Source organism: Crocodylus porosus, unplaced genomic scaffold (assembly GCF_001723895.1).
Source record: "Crocodylus porosus isolate Cpor-Errol unplaced genomic scaffold, CroPor_comp1, whole genome shotgun sequence".
Taxonomy (NCBI): Eukaryota; Metazoa; Chordata; order Crocodylia; family Crocodylidae; genus Crocodylus; species Crocodylus porosus.
In genome coordinates, this window is record NW_017728926.1 from 8,249,904 (window position 1) to 8,275,166 (window position 25,263).

The following is a 25,263-nucleotide window of genomic DNA, read 5'->3' on the forward strand; positions in this document are numbered from 1 at the left end:
CCGGCGCAGGGAGCCGCGGGCAGGCTCCCGTGCCAGGCCTGGATCTGCCCCAGGAGCTGGGAGCAGTGCCGCTCCCTGGTCCCGGTTTGCCCTGGCCGGCGGAGCAGGGCGAGCAGCCTGGGCCACGGTGGCTGCTGCTCTGCTCTCCTGGGGCTCGTGGCCAGCTTCCCTGCTCTTCTGCAGCAGCCTGGGTAAGCACTGGCAGTGGGGGCCAAGCGCCGTGTCCCTCCCCGGGTGACACGGGTGCTACAGTGCACAGCTCCCCCGCGGGTGCACGAGCCCCCAGCCCTGCTGCACAGCACACCTGGCACTGCGCTGCCTTGCGGGGCCACGTGAAGCTGGGCTGCCGTGGGGCTAGGGCAGGACAGAAGGGAGCCCTCGTGGTGGCCAGCAGCTCGGTTCCTGGGGTCCCTCGTGCAGGCGCGCAGCCAGCTTGCAGCTGATGCACACAAGCAAGCGGCCACTGAGCAACCTTTGCTCACACCCCGAGCACCCACTGACACCCTTGCCAGGTCCCAGCGCTGAGCCACCCATCATCACTGGCGGGTGGCACAGGATCTTGCCAGGGGAAATCCCTGGATCTGGGCAGTGTTCCTGGGCGTACCTGGCCCTCCACTGCCCAGCACTGACCCGGTGACACAGCAGGTGCGTGAGAGCAGCCACGTGATGGCACCCAGCAGGCAAGGACTCAGTGAACGGGTCGTGCATGCTCAGGCAGTGTGCCGAGAGCGCGGCTCGGGACCTTTGTCCCGGGAGCGAGCGGCCAGGGAGGCCAGAGAGCAGGCAGGTCCTTGGCTTCCGGCCCATGCACCTGAGCACACGAGGTCCAGGGCAGCCCTGTCCCCCTACCCCACCCCAGGCTGCCTTTGAATAAGGGCCCGGTGACCGCGCCGGGTCACTGACCCCGTGGACCGGCGGTGCTCGTCGATGCAGAGCCACTGCCACAGGCCACGCAGGAGGCAGAGGCAGCACGCAACGGGGAGATATGCCCTCCCGTCCCTTCGTGCCTGCCACCATCCGTGGGGCAGAGCCAGGGGGTCCCTGGTTGAATCCCTGCCCATCAGACAGCACCGTGGCAAGGTGGAGGCTGGGTTTGTCCGTAGAGAGAGAGGATCCACCACCCACAGGCAATTCCTCGCGGCTTGCTTCATTTCACAGCTACAACATGGCTCTTGCAGCGCTTATAGGGCACTTCCAGGCCCTGGGGCAGAGGAGGAGGAAAGGGGTGAGACCATGTCCCCTCCCCACCAGGCAGCACAGCCCAGCCCAGCCCTGCACAACCCAGTGCCTCCCACATGCCAGGCCATGCCATGGGGGTTCAGTCTCCTGCCTGCCGCCGATTCCCCCCACCCTGGAGGAGAGGGAAATCCCACTGGATCTGCCCGTCAGCAAGGCAGATCTCCCCTCCAGCACCCCACCACGGCCCAGGGGAAGCTGTGTGGGGCTGGGGCCCCCAGGCTGGTGCAGGGAGCAGCACAGGCAGCTCCAGGGCTGTGGCCACCTGGGTCTCTGGCTGCTGTTAACAGGCTGCTGCATCTCTCCCCAGAAGTGGCTGCATTCCAGCGAAGGCCTGGGACATCCCTTCCCTGCCCCACCAGCTGTCTTTAATGACTGCCTTTAATTAAAGCTTTTGGCCTTCTTGCTCGGTGATGAGCAGATAGTTCACAGCCACCTATCTGTGGCTGAAGCCAACCCCATGCGACAGCCGTGGCCGACCATGATAAACTCGCCTTCACCCCCAGTTTTCAGCTCCCTGGCCAAGCGTAGGCAGGCCACTCCCCTGCTTCCTCATCAAGGCCAGGCAGCTCCGAGTTCAGGTGCCAACCAGTTTACCGTGCCTGGGGCAAGCTCGTCCCTGTGCCAAGCAAAGCAAACAATAAAATAAGCAACTCCCGGACCGAGCTAAGCCCCGTGCTCGTTCTTCAGGCCTCGAGAGGGCACCCAGGCTCTGGGCTTCTCCCTCAGCCCACTGGCCTCCTCTCTTCTCTGCCCCTTGCCCTCCACCCTCAGGCACTGATCCCTGGGCTCCCAACCTGGCAAACTCTTAACTGCTGACTACATGCAACTACGTCCCTGCCTTTTGCAGACCAAACACCTCCTTGTGTGGGCAGAGGGTCTCTTGCAATTCATGCCAGGGCCAGAATTCGCCACCCTGGTTTGTCACACTTTACACCTTGAGTCTCAGTGTGTGATGGGCTCCCAGAGCTGGCAGCCCAATTGCTGGAGGAGATCATGGATGCTGCTGCACCCTGTGACTTGCTAAAGCCCACCAGGCTTGCCCACAGACATCAGAGGGGCTTTTCCTGCCCTCTGTGCTGCCTCAGAGTGGTCCCAAGCGGGTTTGCAGAGGAGCCCAGCTTTGCCAGGCTGCTCCCCCATACCAGCTGCGGAGGAGAAGCGAGACCCTGGCGTGCCCCAGGGCGGTGAGGCCCAGCAGTGAGATGCACTGAGCACATCTGCAGGGCAGGAGCATTCCCAGCTCTGATCAGATTCCCAAAATCCCAGGCAGGCACGGGCTGGGCTCTGCAGAAAACTCGGCCTGGATTCCCAGGGCCCGGTCATCGCTGCCTTGGAAGAAAAATGGGGAAGAAAATCCGGAGAGCCCAGCTGGATTTACACCATGCAGCATGCCCCAAAGAGCCCAGCCAGCACCTCCTCTGCTACAGCACGGTGCCACGGCTCTGCTCCTAACCACTGCCAAGTCATAGGCGGTGCCCCTTATGCACCGGATGCACGAAAGGACCAGACGGGGCGGTGATGGGCGCAAGGTGGACAGCGAGCCAGCCGTCCGTGTGCTCACGCTCCGAGCAGGCGCAGCCCAGGGAAGTGCCCGTTGCGCTCCGGCCCTCCGGCATCTCCGTGGGGGCGCGGAGGAGTCTCCCCCTCCTGCTCTGCAAACAGCTTCCCAGCCACAGGGCTCCAGGTGCCATTAATAATTAACCCATTTCCTGCAGCCTGGGCCTCAAACCTGTTCTTGGGAGGCCTCTCTAGACCACATCCCCCCATGGATGAGCAGCTCCTCGATCCCAGCTAATGCAGAGTGGCTGGAGCCCCAGCCCAGGCACCCAGCGGCTCGGTCATGCGGGCGCTGTCTGACACAGGCCACCCAGGAACACCCACCCGGCAGGGAGACCCCCATCGCTGGGGGCAGCCTGCCCAGGGGTGCCCTGCTGCTGGCGTGCGCTGCAGGGACCACCCTGCCCCTGTGCAAAGGTGCTGCTCTCCCAGGCCTGGTTTAAGCCGGTGACCTGGAGATAAAAGCCAATGCACCTAACTGGGGCCCAGGAGGATGAGCTGCAGGTTTAGAGGCCTGTTTCCATGCATTGAGCCCACCTACTTTCGTGAGGGTCCCTGGGGGGGCTGGATAACTGGGGCTGGGGTCTCTGCTGGCCCTAGGACTGCAGGTCTGGCTGCAGAGCTGTGCAGAGCCTGCTCTCTGCCCATGTCCCCGGGGAAAAGGGACCCAGCTGGGGCGGTCCCGGGGGAGCTGTTGCTTTTTGTTCTGCTGCCGTGTTTGTAATTGTTGAAAAACACAGAGGTCGGGTCAGTCGCTTCCTGCTGAACTGGGCTGCCATTCTCCTCCGCTCCTTTGCCATTCCCAGGGAGACTGGGGAGAGGGGACCAGGCTGTGATGTTCGGGGCTCTTCATTGCAACCGAGGAAGCCTCGAGCTGTGCTTGACCCTTTGGCCGCTCTGACCCCAGGCCGCAGGGTCTCCGGGGGATCTGGTGATGGCCAGGAGCACCGAGCTGCACCCACACCCACGCCCACACCCAGCCGTGGTGGGAACAGCTCAGCGTGGTGTCGAGGCAGGCCAGCGCGGATGCAGCCCCCCGTGCCCTCCTGCTGCAGGTCCCCTGGCACCGGGGAGGAAGAGGAGGAGGCCTCGCCCAGGCCCCTGCTATCCCACGCCCAGCTGTGAAGGGAGCGGTTTGTCCCCAAGACGTGGGCAGCTGCGGTGCATCCTGGGCGCGAGAGAGAAGCTGCAAAGGAGGCCCCTTCGCCCCTCCGCGCTGCTTTGATGTCCGGCACTCCCGGCTCTGATGCTGGGGATCAATAGGGCCGCTCGTGCCAGCTCCCTCCCTGCTTTCAGCAGCACACAAAGCCCCTCTCTCCAGGCCTGTCATGGGGAGGGCAGCCTGGCTGGGAATGGAGAGCAAGTGGCCTTCGGGCAGAAGCATCCCTTGCTTCGGCTCCCTGCGCTGGGAGGGGAAGGGATGTCCCTCTTGGCCGGCTGCCCAAGCACGGTGGCTCATCCCAAGCCTTTCCCAAGCCCCCCGGGGAGGAGGAGGGCAGGGGTTCCCCACCACGGCTCCATGGAGGCAGAAGCAGGAGCAGAACCCGGGAGTCCTGTCCCCAGGTCGTGCCCACAGGAGCTGCAGGGACCAGGACGAGCGGGAACAGGGGGGATAGAGAGCCCCGATCTGGCTTCTGGGCAGCCCAAGCCCCTGCTGGAGCCTCGTGACAGCCCCCGGGAAGCCTCCAGAGGTGCTGAGCCCCCAGCTCCCAGTCGCGTCGTTGGGACCTCATGCACCGAGCTCCAAGCAGATGGAGCCTGTTAAGGTGGTGGCCCCAGTCAGAAGCTGCAGCAACGGGGAAGAGAGGATGCCCACTGCCGGTTTATTGCTATAAGCTGATATGCTGCCCGTTGTGTCGCTCCTCTGGTGCTGCCTTAGTCCCTCAGGGCAAGCCTGAGCTAAGTTGCCTGCCATGCAGCACCAGCTGCCAGGTGCCGTGCACCCGGCTGGCGTGTCCGTGGGGTCTCCAGCCCAGCCTGCATCGTTGCCCCTGTGCCTGTCTGTGGAGGGGAGGGGAGGGGAGGGCAGCCCTGGGATGACAGCTAGGGACAGGAAAGCAGGCTATATCCCGGGGTTTTAAATAGCACTGGGTTGACTGCTCCAGAGGATGCCAAGTGGGTGAGTCAGTTGTTCCTTCCCGGCTTGCAAGAAGAGCAGCCTGGCAGATGGGCTTCAAGGCCGGTTCATGTGCATGCGGGGAGGGAGGGTGCCACCGGCCCAGATAGCGGGTGGAAGTAGGGGGTCCCGGGGACCATCATGAGCTGCTCTCCAGCGTGGGGGTGGGCAGCAGGGCCGGCTCCGGGCAGAGGCACCAGCCGGGACAGCCTGGTGTTTAATGATCTGTGATCGCTGCAGTGATCCCAGGCTGCGAGCCAGCAGGCAGGAGGTAAACACAGGTCCAGGCAGGGTGATTGAGGGTTACGGTGAGATTGCAGAGTCTCCCCGTGATGACAGCACAGTGCCTGTGCGGCTTTGTCCTGCAGTGACCCACACGTGTGTCCGGGAGGCTGTTCCCCTCCCTGCCTGGCTCAACAGACACAGGGTGTCCAGGACTGGCCAAGGAGATGCATCCAGATCTGCAAGGGTCTGTGCCCTGGTGCTACTGAGGGGCTGTTTCTCGGGACATCTGCACTGGGCAGCATGGCCCAGCCGGCTGTGACCGTGCCCGCAGCCCTCCTGCCACCGTGCTGCTCCTAGGCTGCAGCCAGCACCGAGCTGCCCGCTGAGACTGCCTGCAAGCCTGGGTCCCCAGGGGCCCTGCCTCTGCGGCGCCTATTGCTTCCTCCTAGCAAATAGCCCAGGGATTGACACGACACCTCATTCGATGACTGACAGAAAGGCTTTATGTACTACAAGTATTTAAAATGAAGTCAAGTAAGCCCAGACCCAATCAAAGTCCAGCAATTAGCTATAAGGTGATGATTTCTTACCAAACAGGTGATGAAGAGGCAATCTGTTTCTCTTCAACTTCTCGAGTAAGTCGGGTGCATCAGCAACTGGTGTCAGAGAGATTTCTCACTCTTGAAGCATGTGCTGTTTGCTGTTTTACTGCCTTTTTATACCTTTAGTTTAGCATCTTCAAAGCATTCTTGTAGTTGTGTAAATCAAGAGAGTCCCAAGCAGTACTTGATGGGAAAAACCTGCTCATCACTGGTTATCAGAAATTTCTCATTTGAATGAGTTACCTTCTTCAGTGACAAGAGGTGATCCAGTTTGGGACATATCAAGAGACTGATTAACAGCCAGGACAAACGCAGTAAATCAGGAGGAGACATCTAGCACATGTGGAGAATGTCTCTTCCTGAACATAAACACGAGTTAATCGCAAAAGAAATATTTACTAGGCTAATTAACCCAGGATAGACATTTCATACCGTTACACACCAGACAACTAAGAGTCTGCTTGAAATCATTCTGAATATAGCAAACTAAGGTGGAAGAGATACTTCATTCTTCCTTCTCAGCTGGCCTAGCTACGAACTCGCATCCTCTTGCAATATGCAGTTAACAGTATTATTCTGTATTTTAATTTTTGTGAGTAGGCCCAAGCTTAGCAGGAGTTTCAGAGTCATCACTCCCAAAGAGGGAAAGCACGTTGTTTTAACCAGGAAGAAATCACTGCTGTCAACTCAAGGGGCAGCTAAAACCACCCAGCCCTGCGGCTCTCTCCAGGCCAGTGCCACCGTGAGGGCTCTGCAGTACCAAGAGCACATCACCTCTCTCTCTCTCTCTCTGTCTGTCATGTATCTGCACATCCATCCATCCCTCTGCACCTCGTGTAGGCTACTTAACATTACATGGTCTTCAGTGAATAACAGTGCATAAAAAATATGTCCAAGTTCATCTTTTTCCTATGAGCAACGAAGAGCTGGAAAACTTTCCAACCATAATATATACATGATATTGCTCCTTGGTAGTGAATAAGCTGCCAGCCAGCTTTGCCATCCCTGCTGCCCCTTGTATTGTGAGTCCAGAGCATGGCACTTGCCTCTGGCTCTGCCTGGGCACGTTGCAGCGAACGTCCCCTGGACACGGGAGGCATTGTTTGCTCCTTTGTGCAGGGCAGGGATGGCTTTCCTTGTCCTGGGTTTGACCAGTGCCTGGCACCCTGGGGTCCTGGCCTGTGACCAGGGCTCCTTGGCATGGTGACATAGCAGATGGGGGATTTCTCTGAAGTGCATAACCCAGGATAAAATGTTTCCTCACCCTCCAAAAGGTCCCGGGAGCTGGAAGGGAGCTGCCTCAGCGTGGGTACTGAGCCATGGTGACAGCTGGCCGCCCGGTGCCATGGGGAATCAGCCTTCGAGAGCGGGTGCCTACGGGAGCTGCTTGCACCCACCCACGAGGGACCAGGTTTCCGTCCGCGGCTCAGGGCTTTGTCCTGCACCGGGTGGAAGGACAGACCGGCAGCTGCGACCAGTCCCCCCTGGCTTTGCAGGTTAGGGTGGCATGAAATGTCCCTGGTACAAGCACCCCAAAGGACACACAGGCAACCTTTGACCCCTGTACCTTGCAGCTAGAGACTGGCTAGGGTCACCCAGGCTGCCCTGAAGGGGCATAGATGGGCAGCTATGCCCGGTCCAGCTCCTCGCTGGGCACTGGCAGGCTCCGGCTTGCTAACAGAGGGCCGGGACAAACAAAGTCTGCAGGGCAGGGGGGTTTTGCCTGAAACTAGGAAGACGTTTCCTGCAGCCTGGAACAGCCACTTGGCTTCTCTCTGCAAGATCCTTTCCTGCCTTTTTCTTGGTTTTCTTTTGGAGCCGGGCCTCCGGGGCATCTGGGAGCAGCTGGAGGCCAGTGGGAGGCGAGCGGACACACACGGGCCCCTCCTGAGCAAACACGGGGCAGGCAGGATCCCCGCAGCACTGCTCCGGGCCTGAGCGCTCAGCTTCAAGTGGCACTTACTGGCGCTCGGCGCCGCCCGAGAGCAGCGCTGCGGCTCTGGTAAGAGGGGCTGCGGCAGGGCGAGGCGAGCTGGCAGGAAGGGTCGTGCCTGATCTTGGCGGGCAGCGAGGGCTGGATGTAGCACGCGGGAAGGCCCCAGCCTCTGAGACTCAGGAATGAAGAGCCCGCCCTGGAAAGGGCAGAGACCTGGGCGCGAGGAGCCCTGATTAACGCAGGTGCGGGATTTGCATTGCACAGGGAGGAGTGCGGGTCCTCTGCACCGCTCTCCTCTCGCAAGCGGGGGTTGCAGCCCCGACAGCCCCAGGTGTGAAGGAATCCTGCTCCGCCCCCCCATGTGTCCATCCCTCTGGTTGCTAAGCAACCACCTCGTGGCCTACCTGTCTGACCGCAGGTAAGATGGCGGGGATCACCCGCTCCATCGCTTCAAGCCCGGACCTCTTGGCATGGGGGCGGGGGGCTTGAGCCGCGTCACACCCTTAGGTGACCGGGACGCTTTTTAAATCGGTTGGTCGGCCTCCGACACTTGCCCCGATCGGGTCCGGAAGGTGAGGTCAGCGAGGTTATTTAAGGGCCCCTCCATCTCGGGGGTGGGAAGAGAGGCATCTTGATACTCACGGACGCACCGTGAACTGCCCGCCTCCAGGGGAAGCTCGGTCGGCCTCTGGACGATGCTTGTGACCCACCTGAAACTAGAAATATAGCTTAGCGTAACGTAGAAGCATGCCAGAAGGCGACCAGGCCGCACAGTGGCTCTGGGTCAGTCTTGAATACTTCCCCGACTTGCATCCCTCCCCATGCCTGCCCTCTCTACCCAATAAAGCTATCCGCTATAACGAGCTCGGCGGTACCTGCGTGAGAGGGACTGGGCACAAGTTTTCTATCCCCTTGGCTCGGCTGACTAAGGGAGGCGACTTCCTGTGCTTCAGGTTAATAGAAGCACTTCAGGGTCCCAACGTTTTTTTGCTGTGACCCTAAACACTGCACCATTAACTGCCGTGACCCTCAGGAGGACCCTGACTTGGGTCGCACCCCGAGGCTGGGAATCAGTGGTCTACAGGGCCTGTGCATCCTGGGTGGCACAGGGCCCAGGCAAAGGCCTGAGTCCGGGGGGTGGCAGCGGTACCCCAGGCTTGCGGGCGTGCTCCAGGAAGGGGGCTGACCAGAAGTTGGTGCCCCTGGGGAGGCATCCAAAGCCGGGTTTTTGGTGGGGTGCAGTGAAGGGGCACAGGAGGAAGCAATGAGAGCGAAGGCCCAGCATCCCGAGCTGCAGACAACGAGGTCCCAGGCGGCTGTGATCCCACAGCTGGGAGCGAGCAGATGCGCTGGGAGGCAGGATCCCGGTACCTGCACCACCGGCCTGTGCGTGCTCCCGGGAACGCGCTGCATGCTGTGCGGGGTGCACGCTGAACAGGGAGCATCGACGTGGAGGGACGTGGATCAGCTGGGGCCGGACCCTTCCAAGCCCACGCGGCGCTCTAGTGAAGCGCATGGCTAGTGGAGCTCCACCCGTAGCACAACCTGCAAGGGTCCCTCAGTGCCGCTGGCTCCCTCCCTGCTGAGGATGGAGGGGTGCTTGCTTACCTGCCTGTTGCCCCTGGGCGGTGTGGGGGCTCCAGGGGCCCCGCGCTTGCAGGGCTGGGGCTGCAAGTTCCCGTGCTCGATGTGGGAGCGGGCCTGGAGCTGAGTAACAGGAAATGTTTGGGCAAGTGTCAGGAATAGACCAGGCATGTTTGTTCCTCTGCTGACTCCACCGCTCCATCCGGCTTTCCCAGACAGCGCTGGAGGTGAGGCAGTGCCTGGCCTGCCTCGCGGGAACGGGCCCCAGGCTTCCGCTCCCTCCCCTTTCTCCGTGCAGACAGGGGCCCCAGCCCTGGGCGTTGTGCAGGGAGATAATGGGGAACAAATACAGCTCCGTGGAAAAACACTCAGTCACGGCCCCTTCCAGGGCTGGTTGAGGCCCGGCGCTGGTGCCGGTGCCGGGGAAGGGCAGGGACTGCTGCATTGTCCCCGCTCTTCGGTGCTCTGCGCCTTGGGAAACCAGGGGGGCTACGAGCTGGATCCATGTTAGTGGCACGCAGCCCACCCAGACCCACGGCTGCTGAGCCAGGGTGCTCCACGGGTCCCCGGCCCCAGACTAGCCTCTTGGCACATGGCCTCTACTCCAGCTGCCTCCTGGCCGAAGTGGAGGGTTTCCAACTATTGGTAAATCTATGGACAATCCGTAAGAAAAGCTAACAATCCTCGCCTGCAAAATCAGTAAAATAAACCAACCGAGCTGTCCATCAAAGCTGAAGAAACCCCGAGCTTGATTCTTCAACTTGAGGCGTTGTCGTAAAGGGACCGAATGCAAGCGTTGAGGGCAGCCAGAGCGGAGCAGCGGCACCTTGTCTCTGAGCAGGAGCGGGCCTCAGCGCCCTGCACGAAGCTCTCCACTGAGGCTCCGGGGTCGGGGGACCCTCTGTAGCCCCCTCCCCTGCATCTGCTGGCCTCAGTGGTAGGAAGTCTGGGGCACCAGATGAGACAGAGGTGGGGAGGAGGCACTTGTGGCAGCACACCTTCATTCCCTCTTCCCAAGTAGCCGACCCCCGGCGAGATGGGCCCGGGCTAGCTCAGGTATTGTCAGCAGTGCAGCCATAGCAGCTCCCTCCCAAAACGATGCGTGAATAGATATCCAGGCGGTTGGCCTGCGCGGATCTCCTTGCTGCTGCATCTACACCGGTACCGGTACTTTGTTTCACTGCAGCATTGACAAAGCCCAGGCCCGTGGGTCACAACACAATATGTAAAACAAACTGTGACACAAGTCCCAGCTCCACCAATTAGGAGACAATATATAGATCGGGGCAATATCATTACTCCTGGACTCTCGTCACTCGTGTCTCCGGTGTTGCAGGCTGTAAGGTCTGTGCAGAGCTACCCGTGCACAGCTTCCAGGCTAGGACACTTTCAAAAGCAGGTCAGGCAGGCCCGTGGCTGGGACGGTTTGGTTGGAGATGATCCTGCCTCGTGAGGTCCTTTCCAGCCTGATTTTTCAATGATCCTATAAACTGGAGGGATTAGGGAAGCCCACCGAGTTTAGGGAGGAAGTGGGTCTGAGAGGAGTTGGGAGGTGTTGTGTAGGATAATCTGGATTTCTCTGGGTTGGAAGGATCTTGCGTGGCATGATTCATCTAAACAGCTTGTGGCAGTGTCTCAGGTTAGTCTCTAGCCAGGGCTATTACTTCCCTTTGAAGGGAACATTTATTTTATTTTCCCCAAATGCTGCCCTTCTGTAACCGAGAAAATTGCCTACCAGTTATACAATGAAGCCCCAGTTGGTACCTGGTAGATACCTGCCTGGCTTCCCACCTGCAGAAGACATTGCTCCTAGGCTTGCATTTTAAAAACGTCCAAGTCCCCAGAATATCCCTTTGAGAAAATCTATCCGTCTTGCAGAGAGGTTTAAATGGGGCACGGGAGCTTTCCAAAGTCTGACCCCAGTTACAGATGTTCTGCCCTTCTGAAAGTCTGGCCCTTAAGTACTCATTTCTCCTTGACTTAATCTCTCTCAGCATCTTGAAGGGAACCTTTCTATGCAGAAGCAAGAGGCTCGTGGGGTGCAAAGGGAATAGTGAACAAGCTCTCACCTTGAATTGGGCTTACGTGGCTTTTGTGGGGATGTCATACCCTTAAGGCCACACCAGAGCATTTCTGGGTTTCCTTGCTCCTGCCCGTCGTAGCCCTCGAGCATGTGAGCATCTGTCATTTCACCAAAGACCGGCTGTGGCTTTGGGGATGTTCTCCTAGTGCCTTGTACATAAAACTAGGGACTAAGACCGTGTCTCTGCTTCTGAAGGTAAAGAACAGCAAGGAGTACATGGCTGCAGTGGAAGGGGATAAAGCAAAAAGGAGGAAAAATGAGGCAGCCAACAGCTTCAGGGTGCACAGGTGTGTTTAAACAGTTATCTTTGAACCTTGTACAGATACCTGTCTGAAAACAATGCGGGAAATGAGGGACAATCTTGACCCACAGGTAAGATACTGGGGGAAGACAGGACATCTGCTGAGATTTCACTCCAGAGGTGAGACATCAAAAGGACTGCGTCCCTCTGATGGCAATCCAGTGTCGCTAGCTTGATTTCCTTTCTTCCAGCAGGCCTGCCGTGTAATATGGGCACCCTCGAAGTCTGACTTCCCGGTCAGAGATTCCAGCCCTATCTCCGGGCCAGCAGGATCAACTCCCAAATGGACAGGGGAGAAGAGAGAGCGGCACTTCAACCACTGGACCACTGCATCCGTGAGGGTAGGCGGGCTGCTTTTGGCATGAGGGTCCCTAAGAACGGGTCCCTTTGGGCGATGTCCCATGGAAAGGGAGGGTCACCAAACCATATTGCTGAGCTGCCAACTATTTAACATGGTTTAAGTACAACTTTCCCTGAGATCAGTCACTGCCCTGGAGGTTTCTTCTCTCCCCCTGGATAATTCACGTTTGAAGCCTTGCCGTATCTTTGTCTTGGCAGGTTTCAAGAAGTTGTACCAAAACCAGCAGCTCTGTGATGCCACCATCGTGACCGAGGGACAGCGGTTCCCGTGTCACAGGTAGGATGGTTTCGGCTGGGTGTACGTCTTCACCTCTCATGGTGCTTCAATGGAAGATTTCTCTATAAAGACAATAATACACTGACATCTCATCACAGGATAACTTTACAAATCTCACTTATCTTCGGTCGGGTTTCTAGTTGCTTTAATTTGTCTCATGTTCTCCCAGAAAGTGAAGTTTGAATCATCTGAGAAATCTTTTTAGTATGTCTCTTAGCAAAGGCAATTCTCTGGTTTTGTCTCTGACTTTTTTTTCTGCAGGCCTTTTATTTTTTTGTAGGCCGTGCCCCAATTTCAGATTTCTGTTTGACTTGATCCCAAAATCAAGAATTCTTTTGAAATTAAAATTAATTTCTAGCTACCTTCCTCCAAGAGTCTTCTGCCGTTACCATATGCGCTTTCTTTTAGACTAGCTGTAATAGCACACAATTCAGTGGAGTAATGGCCTTGTTCCGAATGTGTTGTTTCACCCGAACCCGTGGTGTTTCACAAGGCTGATTCACGCCCGCTAGCTTGGGAAGAATAGCTCCACAGAGATCAGTGAGCTACACCAGAGCAGACCTGATCTGAGAGGAGCATAAACAAATCCTTGTCTTTAGGTTTTGCAATCTGCATTTTGATTAAATTATTTCATTCCTTGGCCTGTCTTTCAACTCTGGGCATCACTGAGCTATGATTCTGGCAGGTGCATTCACAGCAGTCTAGTCAGGGCTGTTTCTTCATTTCCCCATACCATTTCTTTGCAGAAAAGCAAAGGTTATGGATGCCAATGGTTATATATGGTCGAATGGATATGTTAGTTAGGCATTAACCTACATCCCTTTAATTAGGCATGGCATTTCAGCCTCTTTTCATCTCATTCCTTTTAACCAGCCTAAAATCAGAAACCAGGTAATGGCCTCAGAGAGACACTAGTTTTACTTTGTGCCAGTAGCAAGAGAGAGATTACTGAACAGGTGGAGGCAGGGAGGAGAAGAACCACAGCTCTGTTTAGCAATCTTGAAACCGAAAGGGAAAGGACGTGGCATGACAGAAACTCCAATATTCAGTGCCTGCCGGTTTGGCTGCATTTTTTCCTTTCATTTATTTATCAAACTCCACACGTTCCTTACATCATCCATGACTCGGGGTGCAATTCTGCTCCTGCTGATGCCTGTGCACGTGCAGCCAAGATTTCCCCTAATTCTTCTATTCCTCTCAAGAGAGCACCGGGCCCATTGATAGCGTCTTCCCTCTCCACGCAGGATGCTGCTGGCTGCAGTCAATCCCTACTTCCGAGCCATGTTCGTCAACTCCTTCAGAGAGTCCCACGACGGAGAAATTCTGATGCATGACATGGACCCCTCCACCGTGCAAACTGTCCTGAACTACCTGTACACCGAGGAGGTCTCCATCACGGCGGAGTCAGCCCAGGCTGTGTTTGTAGCAGCCAGCAGGCTCCAGATCCTCCCACTCCTGGAGATCTGCACCAGGTAATAGTGATGCACATGCTATGTTACTCTGGACGTATGTATGGTTTTGGCTGGTGGGAGAGCTGTGCTGAGCGAGTGACGTGTTCCCCGTCACCTCTAAAGGAACTGGAAGATGGGCACTTCGGTCTAGTGGTATGGCTAACGCCTTGGGCAACTTAGAGTCTCCCAGGGCTGGGAAACAAAACCAGGTCAGGAGCAGAAAGCTTTCCAGGGGTCATGCTAGTCCAGGAGTCCAGAAAGCTTTCCAGGGGTCATGGTCTAGACCGAGGCAGGGGCCAGGGAAGCCGGGAGCAATGCAGACCTGAGCATCAACCAAGCAGGAGCCGACCATGACAGCCAAGCACCAGCACCAAGACACTCAGCCAAGCCATGGGAGCAAGGCGGAATATATATTGTCTTGATGTCGTCAAGCCAAACAAAGCACTTCAACACCCGTCTGCTGCTGCCTGGAGCCAGTCCCAGGGCTCCCCCGGCGCAGCTCTCCGACGGTTGTGTCACTGACTGAAGTCGAGTGGCCCAAACGTGGGACTCAACAAGAGGAGTGATGCATCCTAGCTCTACGTACCTGGTACGGAGGCACCTCCGTGCTTCTTGACTGGGATTTGCAATTCTGGGGTCTCGTAATACTGTTATTCTAACATGTCAGGATGAAGGGCTTGTACAACAGTTCATTCTCGTGACCTTCCTGTTAACACATATTCCAATTTTTCTCCCAGTTTTCTTCTGAAGGAAGTTTCCTTGAAGAACTGCGTGAAACTTTATGAGTTGGGCTATGCCCACAATGAACAAGCTCTGCTTCAAGCAGCCATGAGGCATATCAGCCTGAACTTCAGGCGCCTTTTCGTGAAGGCCAACAGCTTCCGACAGCTGCAGCTCAGCTCTCTAATCAGCATCATCTCCTCCGACAGCCTCCTGGTCTCCTCTGAACTAGTCGTGTACTGGGTCGTCCGACGCTGGGTGAGGTTTCAACCCTCCAAACGCCATCCGTTCCTGGGCGAGCTAATGAAGCACGTCCGCCTTCCTCTCCTCACCCACGAAGAGCTGCGGGAAGTGCAGCTCGAATCGGAGCACTACCGAGATATTCGGCTGCAGTGGAAGCGTCTCAACCGGCAAGAGCGGCTACAGGAGTGTGGCGGTCTCAGGCAGGGGATGTACAACAAGTGCATTGTATGCGTGGACCTGTTCAACAAGGAGGGCCCGGAGCTGAAGATCAAGGACTCTCAGATAGGCTGCTACAACCCTCAGTCAGGGGCGTGGGAAAAGCTGCCCCCCCTGAAATGCTTGTATTGCGCGCGGTGCTTGGCGGTGAGAGACAAGCTCTACGTCACGGGAGGCGTCCACAGGGACTACTCTTATTCAGACACTCTCCACGAGTACAGCTCTTTCCGAGGCCAGTGGATACGGCTGCCTTCCATGTCCACGCCCCGCGCTTCGCACGGCTTTCTCAGTTGCAACCAGAAGCTCTATGCCATCGGAGGCTGGTGCTGTTACGAGGGCTACCTTGACTCGGCAGAGTGCTTTGACCTAGCGAAAAAGGTCTGGACGCCCATCTCTCGGCTGCCATTCACACTGAGCCATTTTGCTTCCACCGTGCTCAGGAACAAGCTGTATATAGTCGGCGGGGTGACAGGCGCCCGGGGCTCTTGGACCGCTTCTAGGAAAGTTTTGATCTACAAGGTGAGCTCCGATGTGTGGGTGCAGGTGCTCCTGGACTTTGAGTGCTGCTGGTCTGGAGCCGTCTCCATGAACAACGGGATCTACGTGGTCGGTGGGTATTTCAGGAGCAGAGCAAGACATTACAATGAGGGATGGCCTGATTCAGGAAGCCTTTACTGCACGAGGAAGTGTTTCTTCCTGGGCGAAGATGGCCGAGTGAACAAAGATATTGCCATCCCAAAGCTGCCCGTTGAGATTGCTGGTGCTGGTGTGGTACGCTGGAAGAAGAGGATCTACGTGCTAGGCGGTGAGAAAACAAATCTATATACAAACTGGGATCATAAAAACAGAGAGGAATATTATAACACAATTTACTATTGGGAACCTGAAGAAGCCCGATGGACTCAGTGCCCAGAAAGGCTCCCTTTTACCAACTGGGGTCTCAGTGGGTTTGGGTGTTCAACGCTGAAGGTACCTAAAAGACCTATTCTGTCTCTTTTCCGAAAGACATCCATTGCCCTGACAGCAGTCGAGTTAGCAGAGAGTTAGCTGCGTTTTAGCCCGTCGACCAACTGCCTCATGCGTAGCATATCCCATACTTAAAACTGCTTGTGTAAAAATCGTTGGGCCGTTATTTTACTGTGTATTTACGTGGAATTTGGAGGTGTTGCATTGAAAACAAGCAGCCTGTTGCTGAAGGGAAGGATGCCTTCTGCTGGAGCGATGTTTTGCCCTTACTCATTGTGCGCCTACATTACTGTCAGATCCAAACTCCCCCACCAAATGTTATCTATTAAAATATATTGAATATATTAAAACCACCTAACAACACACTTCTTGGTGTGGGAGGGAGAGTTGAAGATCATATTAAATCAAATCTCAGTTGTGGAGTTAGCCTCCAACTGCTTGTGGCCTGCTTTACTTGACCAAAAGCCCAGACAGCTATTCTGAGGGTAGCTGGGATGTTGGGCTCCCAGGCACCTAAGTCACTTAGGAGCATCTGGAAATGTTATGAACTGTGTCTACAGCCATTTCTCCTAGACACGCCCTTGGCCTTACTATTGAAACCAAAAGGTCAGCAAGGTTTGGTATAGTATGGGGTACTTGAATGGATAGTCAGAATATCTAGAGCTAGTGTGGAAAAAATAAGTAAAAGGGGAAAAAAAAGTGCTTCCTCACGTGTACACGGTCAAATCATCATGTGTACAAGTGCCCCAAGTGCTTTATGTGCTGTTTCAGTCATCCTGTGATCTTCCATAGCTAGCTCATGTTAATTAAGAAACTTTTAATAATATTTAAAATCAATTTTACAAACGTTACCTAGTTATTGCCTAAACCCTTTAAAACACATGTACAATATTATGCTTGTTACATGTAAAAATGCTTGTCCAAGTATTTAAAAGTTCTTGATTAAGGTGAATGGTCGGATACAATCTCCCACTGATTAGCTTTAGGACTGCTTGAGCATGTTCCCGCAACATCCTAAGGTTCATTTAGTTGCACAGGGACACGGTGGATTCAGACAGACTCGCTTTAGTTCCAGTGACAGTTTCTTTATTTGACCTTAGCAGATGTCTGGCGTTTGATTCCCAAGTACAACAACTCTAATGCTTGTTTTGGACCCAGCACAAATAACAAGCTTAGTGAAAGAACTGCATGCACACATTATCCATTGTAGCATCACATTTTCCTTCAAAAGATTTCAACCCCAAGTCCTTGTCTTGGCTGAACTTTGATTTAGGAGAAAAGCAACCTGGGATAATGTATTTCCCCTTCCTGTAGCCTGAATACAAGTGTTCATGATGCATGTAAACATTTTGCTGTGGGTATTAGTCCTATGTTTTGTTACATAGCCCACGTGTGCCAGGGAACATGTTCTGCCACACAGATTTGCAGTGACTGAGCAAGTGCCCCAATGATTTAAAAGCGACTTGCTTTTTTCCTTCCCTTGCTTACGTTTGCAATGCATGCCTTTATTCCTAATGAGCTGTTTGCATAGGAGCGAGGACCGTTGGAGCTACTTTTTCAGAGATGCTTGGGAAGAGGTCAAGGTTGGGTGGGTTTTGCCAGTGGTAGTCCATTGGAAAATGCCCAGTGTGCCATGATGGGGGGTGGTACACCCTCAGTTGTCTTGGTAGCAATGACCAAGCACTGAGAAGCTGGGTAGCCGCAAGAAATTAGTGACTTGTCTTAAATTCTGGGCTTGCAGCCAGGGGCAGTGCCTGGGAGTCCCAGACCTGGCTCATCTCCTGGGCTACTGCTGTGGCGACCTGCGCGGGCTGTGCGTCCCCAGTCACGGCGGCGCTGGAGTCTGCATCGCTCTCCCGGGTGGCGTGGGACATGCCTGGCTCGTTTTGGCACATCCCAAATCACTGTGGCCTGTCACCGCTGGGCAGTAGAGTTCTGCCATCAGGGCCAGAGCAGCCACCCCAAGTTGAAGGGGGCTGGGATCGGGGCAACAGCAGTGCATTGTGGGATGCCTGGAGGACTGACGGGGCTGCTCATCCCAGGAGGCCAGGCGCAGACCTGAGAGGTCTCACTGATTGTGTCTCACACTTGGCACCCCGTTGGGATTTCCACTTCTCCTTACGCAGTCGGGCTCCACAGGAGACCCTCCGCAGTGGCCGGCTCTCCCCAGACCTTCACCAAAGGATGGTTTCTGGCATACAAGGAACTCTGACAACCTCAACTTGTGTGACTCATTTGTCCTTTCCCTGGCAAGGGATTGTGGCTGCTCCTGCCAGGGCCGTCCTCAGCATATCGCCATGCCTTTCCTCCTTCCCCACTCCAGGCCCTCACGTCGGTTTAATGGATCGGAACAAATTACAAGCCAGTCCGATTCTTCCCTTCGGGGTCACCCTGTGCAGGGGATGCAAATGAAGCCGGAGACGATGATATCACAATGCTGCGCTCCGGCAGCAGTTGGCATTTGCATAATACGTCGTCAAGTTCCACCGAGATGGGGCCGAGGCAGTAGGGGAAATACGTACCCCTGGCTTGGGTAGCACCGTAACAGGCTCAGGTATGCCATAGCACAAGTCATTTTAAGGTCACGAAGGATAATTACATCATGCATTTGAATGCCAGAATATCACAGAGACAGAATTTCATCCAGGTATCGTGAGCTTGACTGTTCTTCCAACTAGGGCGCGGGGGGAGGCAGGAGGTGGGGGTTGGCTGGCTCCCAACACAACATTTTTTAGCTCCTAGCAGGACCCTCCCTGCCGATCCAAATACCATGCAGCCGGGCTCTCCCCACAGGGCTGCCTGGTCCTTCTTAAAGGGACAGACTGCTCTGGTATTTGAAATCTCCTCTCCTCAGTCTCCTCTTTTCCAGGCTCAAAACTCTATCGGAAGATACATGTAAGCAAACAGCTTTATTAGGGTTTTATTTGAATCGGTTTAAATGGAAACATCTGGAAGAAAATGCCATAAAGAAACCTGGAAGTCTAGTAATGGAAGCTTATTTGTTCAGCCTCCCCTGTCTTGTGGAGTGGTGCCTCGAGTCTAAAAAACATCGTGCCCTCCTGCTGACACGGCTGCAGAAACCTCCTGACAATTAGCACGGTGGTTTCATACGTCATCTCCTCTCCAGGGTGCTTTCATTTGGTTCGTCATGACCCTCAGCCAGAAAGGGGGCAAACAGAAGTCAAAGCCACTGGGACTGAGCAAAGGTAGGTTGGCTGATCTTCACGGATCGGTAATCTTCTGGTCAAGCTTGGGTTGGTGGGTGCCGGCCATCCAGAAAGTGGTTGTGATGGGCAGAGCTCTGGGGCTCCTGTCGCTTCTGCAGTGTGCCATGCAGTTGTAATTAAGGGGCACGGAGGAACTCCTTTTCATGTTCTCAGCACAAGGGATCACTTCTTTCCCTTGAGATATTTGTATGCCATGTACCATTGCAGCTTTGACTTTTCCTTCCCCAAATCCCACAGGTCTAAAGCAGCTGTACCAGCACCAGTTGCTCTGTGACAGCACCGTAGTGTGCGAAGGAAAGAGGTTCTCCTGTCATCGGTGGGTTTTTGCTTATTTATCATCAGCACTTAGCCCATTAGCAAGAGCTAGACAGCAGGGACCTATATTTGGTATGATCAAGGGTGCAGCACAGGCTGCTGCAGTGTGCTGGGGAGATCAAGCAAAGTGAAAGCTGACATGATTCAGCTTCGCTGTTGTGTGGCGCTACGGATGGCGCCTCCGCAGGCAGGTGAGATGGGCTCTGAGTAACTGGTTCATGGGATTGCAGACTGGGCTGGTGGCCTTATCTCTAATGGTGGAACTGCTTCCCCCAGCGCTGCTAAGTGGCAGATTTCTAGCTGCCAAAGTGGCATTTGGGGCATTCGTGCACAGGCAGTGATTGTACTTCCCTGGCCGGGTGCGTGTGTATAAGGTACATGCTGGCAGGGCATGTATATGGCCACGTGTGCATACTCTAGACAGACGACACGGAGGACGGCTTCATAATATGGAGTGGTTAGTGCAACCACCCAGGAAGACAGAGGGAGGACGAGGATCTGAGTCTTTCGCTCACTGGATTAAAGTGACCTGCCCAGTAGGCTAGTGGGATAAATCACAGCTAGGTTTAATTCAGCATCCCGTCTCTCATAGGTTTTTGCCAGCTACAGTTTCAGGACTTGTGGGACATGAGAGCACAGCGCTGTGTCGATGCCGAGCCAGAGCACGGCGTGACTGAGCAGGCTCAGTGGGGATGCACACGCTTCCATGCCAAGAGCTGATTCACAAGCGGTGCATACATGTCTGAAACTCCCAGGCGTCCAGGTTGTAGCCGTATTGGTCTAGAGGCAAAAGGAATCAAAACTTGTGGATGCGGAGGTATCTTTTATTAGACCAACTAGATATTTGCAAACAAATTATTTTATTTATTTGCAAGCTTTTGGGCCCAAATGCTTGCAAACAAATGTATAATTTGTTTGCAAATATCTAGTTGGTCTAATAAAAGATAGCACCTCTTCCATGAGTTACAAAACTCCCGGGATCTCTCTCCTCATGAGGGTTGCATGCCTACCAGTAACAGATGTGATCCAGTCATATTCTTTCTCTACTCCCCGCAGAGCCGTGCTAGCCGCAGTTAGCCCTTACTTCCACGATGTGTTCACCAGCTCCCAGAAGGAATCCCCGAGTGGCGAGGTCCTGCTGCAGGACATCGCTCCTTCTCTTTTCCAAAGCATTTTGAAATATATCTACACAGAAGAGGTATCACTGACAGAAGAGACGGCCCAGGATCTGTTTGAAGCAGCTGATAAGCTAAAGATCCTTCCGCTCGTGGACATTTGTTACAGGTAACGTGAAAGAATGGATAGCACGGTGTCTGTGCTTCAAGACAAAAGACACTTGTTGCCTGGGAATATCAGCGGCATAACCAGAGGCAAGTCAAGGCAAGCATCAGTAATAGTTCATCGAAATTCAGCACGTTGCAAAAGCTCGCACTACTCTGGATGGTTTTGGAGCATCTTAATGAGAAGAGCTCTGCAGCCTAGTGCAGATGGATGCTGGAGAAGACCATTATTATTTTCATCAGTAGCTCTCAGAGTTATCAGCTCACAGACTCAGAGCTACTGATAACTCTGAGAACTACTGATGAAAATAATACCGATAGCTACCAGGCCATCTTCTCCAGTTGCTTTGGAGGAGATGGCTTGTATGGAAAAGATGACCTGCATAAAGATAGGCCATTTAGCCTGATATCTCTTTAGGGCAAATCATTAATAAAAAAAGATAAAGATTAAAAAAAGTGAATTAACAGACATGTTTGTGATTGGTTTTTGTAGTCCCTAATTGGAGTCAAACAGCAGTTTGATTAAGAAACAGCACTACCTAAATTCCCTGGGTCACATAAAAGGGTTAGGAGTTGGCTACCTGATGGATCTCAGCGTGTAATTGCTAGCTAGGATTCACCAAGGAGGGAGGGGATTTCTAGCCAGAGTTTTCAGGAGTTCTGCTTGGTTCCAGTTTAATATTTGTATCTAACCTGGAGAAAATACACCAGGCCTCTGTCGCCACGGCTGGCATTCACCTGGAATAATTCACTTGCATGGCTGGAACTGAATCCATGTGAAAACACAGCTGCCACCCTGGCGTGGAAGCAACAGGTTTCACAACACCAGGAAGGGAAGATCTGTTCATGCAGGTTCCCTGCACACCGTGCCTCCTGACCCCTCATTCACTCCGGCGCTCAAGCTACTACTGCCAGCTACTGGAACTAGTCCTTTAGCACAGTGGTTTGCAACCTTTTTTGTATCAGGACCTATTTGTGAACAACAATGGCCAATCCTGACCCAGTGCCCCTCACTCCTGACCCAATGCCCCCATCCCCAGGCCCCAGACCCCCAGCATGTGGGGCAGGGGGTGGGTGTGTGGGGCAAGGGAGGCCCCAAGCAGCCCCTTGCAGGCTGGAACTCTGCCTCCTACAAGGCAAAAGCCACAGGTTTTCTCCTTTAAAGGAGAATCCATTTTTAAAGTTTGTGCATGACCCTTTCATATATTCTTGCAACCCACTTTTGGGTCACGACCCATAGGTTGAGAAACACTGTTTTAACTCAAGCAGTAGAAGTCTATTCCTTGGTCCTGAGTTACTGGTCACGCGGATGACCTGTGGTGGGGTTGTGCCCGTCACCTAGGGCACATCTACATGCGTGCTTCAATGTGCATTAGCCTATTTTAATGTGCATTAAAGCATCACTGGAAAAAAAAACGTGCTGTTTAGTTAATGTGCATTGAAATAAGCTAATGCACATTAAAGTGTCACTAAAAACCGTGAGCATTAAGATGGGCTAATGCTCATTTTCCTAGTACTTCACAATGGAGGTACTAGATTTAATGTGCATTAATGTACGTGTAGATGCACCCCTAATGATTATGGCCTTTGATGTTCCTCAGGTTTTTTAGGAAGAACATCTCCCCGCAGAACTGCTTTGTGCTTTACAGACTGGCTCAGGCTTACAGCGACGAAGCTCTTCTTCAGGCCGCCGTGCGGTTTGTAATCCTCAACTTCAGCCGGTTCTGCGAGGGCGACGACTTCTTGTACCTGGACCTGACGAGCTTAATCACCATCCTGTCTTCAGGGGACCTGGCCGCCGCTTCGGAATTAGACGTCTTCCGGGCTGCGCAGCGTTGGGTACGGGCCCATCCCGGTACCTACCATTTCCTCGTCAATGCTCTGATGAGCCACGTCCGGCTGCCGCTCCTGACTGACGGCGAACTTGCCGAGGTTCAGGCCTATTTGGGACAGGTCGGGGATGTTCAGCTTCAGTGCAAACAGCTGGATGGTGAAGAAAGGCTGCGTGCAAGTGGAGGACTCAGAGCAGGCATGTATGACGAGTGCATCATGTGCATCAACACACAGATATTGGAGACCCAGGCGCCGGACACTGAAGACTCCTTTATGGATTGTTATGATCCTTGCACCAGGACCTGGAGAAAACTACCAGGCCTGAAATCCTTGACCCACCCAGCCTGCGTGGCACTGGGAGACAGGCTCTTTGTGTCTGGAGGCATCTGCAGAAACTCTTATTCGGACGCTCTGTACGAGTTCAGCTCCCTTAAGGGCAGCTGGGCCCAGCTTCCTTCTATGTTAGTGCCACGTGCCACCCACGGGTTCCTGGTCTGCGACCAGAGGCTCTATGCTATGGGAGGGTGGTGCGGGTTTCATGAATTTCTCAGCTCTGCCGAGTGCTTTGACATAGCAGAGGGCACGTGGACTCCCATCTCAAGAATGCCGTACGTTTTGAGCCGCTGTGCCGCTGCAGCCTTTAGGAAGAAACTGTACCTGCTTGGAGGAGTCACCGGCCTGACGAGCTATTGGCAATTCCACAAAGGGCTTCTGATCTACGACGTCAGCGAAGACGCGTGGACGCAGGTGCTCCTGGACGCGGCGTTCTTCTCCGCGGGAGCGGTGGCCATGAATAATGGAATATATGTGGTTGGAGGTTACACGGAGAAAAGAGCAGGAGAAAGGATCTATGAGGGGGGCCTCATGCCCGAGAACCGCTACTGCAGCAGAAAGTGTTTCTTCCTCGCGGAGGATGGTAGCGTCAATCATGAGATTGCTGTTCCCAAGCTGCCGAAAGGCATTGCCTACGCTGGGGTAGTCAGCTGGGGAAAGAGGATTTATGTCTTAGGCGGGGAAGATACCACGCACTGCTACAAAACCATTTACTATTGGGAACCCGGGGAGCACAGGTGGAGCAGATGCCCTGATGACATCCCTGTCCCTGAAGGTGTCAGCGGGTTTGGGTGCACAACACTGAAGATACCCAAGGAGCGAGTGCTGTCACTTTTGCAACAGACGTCTGTGGCCCTGACGGCCGTTGTTGGCAAGTAGCTGCCTTTAGAGGTTTCTTTCCAAATAAAAAAGAATGGAGCAAAACAGCTGTAGGCAAAGGGCTGAACATGGGGCGCGTCTACACGTTCGCTAATGCACTTTAATTACTGTGCATTTAGTTTAGTACCTCTAATAAGAGGTAGTAACTGAATGTGCAGTAGTGCCAGCACACGCTTTTTTGTGCTGTTTACTGTGCATTAGCCTAACAACACTACACAGCAGGCTATTAGCACAATTAATAACCATTATGCTACTGGACAGTGTTATTAGGCTAATGCACAGTAAGCATCTCATGTAGATGCGCCCACAAAGTAGGGGAAACACCCTAAGCACATACCTATTATTTCCCTGCCCCTTGTTCTCTGCCGTGGAGAGGCAGCTGCTGTCTTGGGTTCCTTTTCAGGTAAAATAAATGGAGCTCCGTCCTTCTCAGTAGCCCCTCAACTGTCTTCTGTGTATCCCGAAGCCACCTTCCAGCAGCCACTTTCCGAGTGAGAAGCCGAGGCAGCGTGGCACTGGGAAGGGGATCGCCTTGACCACTTCACTGAGGATGTGCTGTGCGGACGCCTGTGTGGGGTTCACATTTCTGTTTCCTTCCTGGGTAGCATCTGCTGCGCCCTCGAACACCGCTGTCCGCTCATCCGGTGCAGGTTCTTCAGCAGGGCTGAGACGAGCAGGTCCGCTTGGCTGCTTTCTGGCGTGACACAACAGGGTCCCACTAAGCTGCAAAGCAGAACAACGGGCGGGGACCCAGCTGCATCTGTACGGCACTCGGCAGTCCATCTCGTGGCTCGCAGCGTGCTCGCAGCGTGCTCGCGGCGTTGCAGTGTCAAATGATATGATTCCCCCCACCCTGCACTTCCTGGGCCAACTTCCCAGGACAGCTGTGCCAATACTTTTTGACCTTCTGTTAGGACTTACACTCAGTGTCAGGGGTGTCACCCACTAAAAAGAGCCCCCACCGTTGCGTATGTGCTGCACTTGTTCTGCATCCTAGGAAAGGAGCCTGTAGAAGTGATGCTGCGTGGCGGTGATCTGTGACCACCGGAGCCTTGCTTTGCCCCATATAAGTATGGCTTAAATTTCTCCCCTGTGCCCCAACCAGACTATTTATGCAGTGTTCTCCTCTGCAGCTGCAAGTGATGGCAGTGCAAATGCTATGGGCCAGGCCAGGCCATGCCAGCGAGAAGGGCGTGTGACAGAAGAGCCCCAGCGCCGTGTGAGGATGCCTCAGTCCCTAGCCGATGTGAGCAGTCTTTGTGTTTCCGGGGAAGCTTTGTGACATGCGTGGCCAAACGCGCTTGTGGTGTGTCTTTAGCAAAGGATGCATGCAATGCAGTGGTTAGGTTGGCAGGCTCTGCTGCACCTCACTGCCTCACCCCGACATGGCCTCCCTCCAAAGAGGGCTTTCCAAATGATGCCACCACTTCTCCCACCCCCATGCCTTGGCTGCATGGTGCCAGCTGCTTCCAGTTGAACTGGGACCAGGAACCTGCAAATAGCTTTTGCACCACCACTGC

General features: G+C 54.5%; 2 protein-coding genes across 2 annotated transcripts; both read left to right on the plus strand.

Moving 5' to 3' along the window:
* The first annotated feature begins 10,844 nt into the window (after positions 1 to 10,844).
* LOC109314274 (kelch-like protein 6) lies at positions 10,845 to 16,548 on the plus strand. Its single transcript, XM_019541341.1, has 5 exons — positions 10,845 to 11,629; positions 11,835 to 11,984; positions 12,202 to 12,280; positions 13,525 to 13,752; positions 14,469 to 16,548. The coding sequence occupies exons 2-5, from the start codon at positions 11,927 to 11,929 to the stop codon at positions 15,955 to 15,957; spliced, it is 1,854 nt and encodes a 617-aa protein (XP_019396886.1). The 5' UTR covers positions 10,845 to 11,629; positions 11,835 to 11,926; the 3' UTR covers positions 15,958 to 16,548.
* A 1,634-nt stretch (positions 16,549 to 18,182) lies between these two features.
* Positions 18,183 to 24,195, plus strand: LOC109314275 (kelch-like protein 6). The gene is made up of 5 exons (XM_019541343.1): positions 18,183 to 18,430; positions 18,746 to 19,082; positions 19,341 to 19,419; positions 20,475 to 20,702; positions 22,300 to 24,195. Exons 2-5 carry the CDS (start codon positions 19,025 to 19,027, stop codon positions 23,741 to 23,743), a joined length of 1,809 nt encoding a protein of 602 aa, XP_019396888.1. The 5' UTR covers positions 18,183 to 18,430; positions 18,746 to 19,024; the 3' UTR covers positions 23,744 to 24,195.
* Positions 24,196 to 25,263: the final 1,068 nt, after the last annotated feature.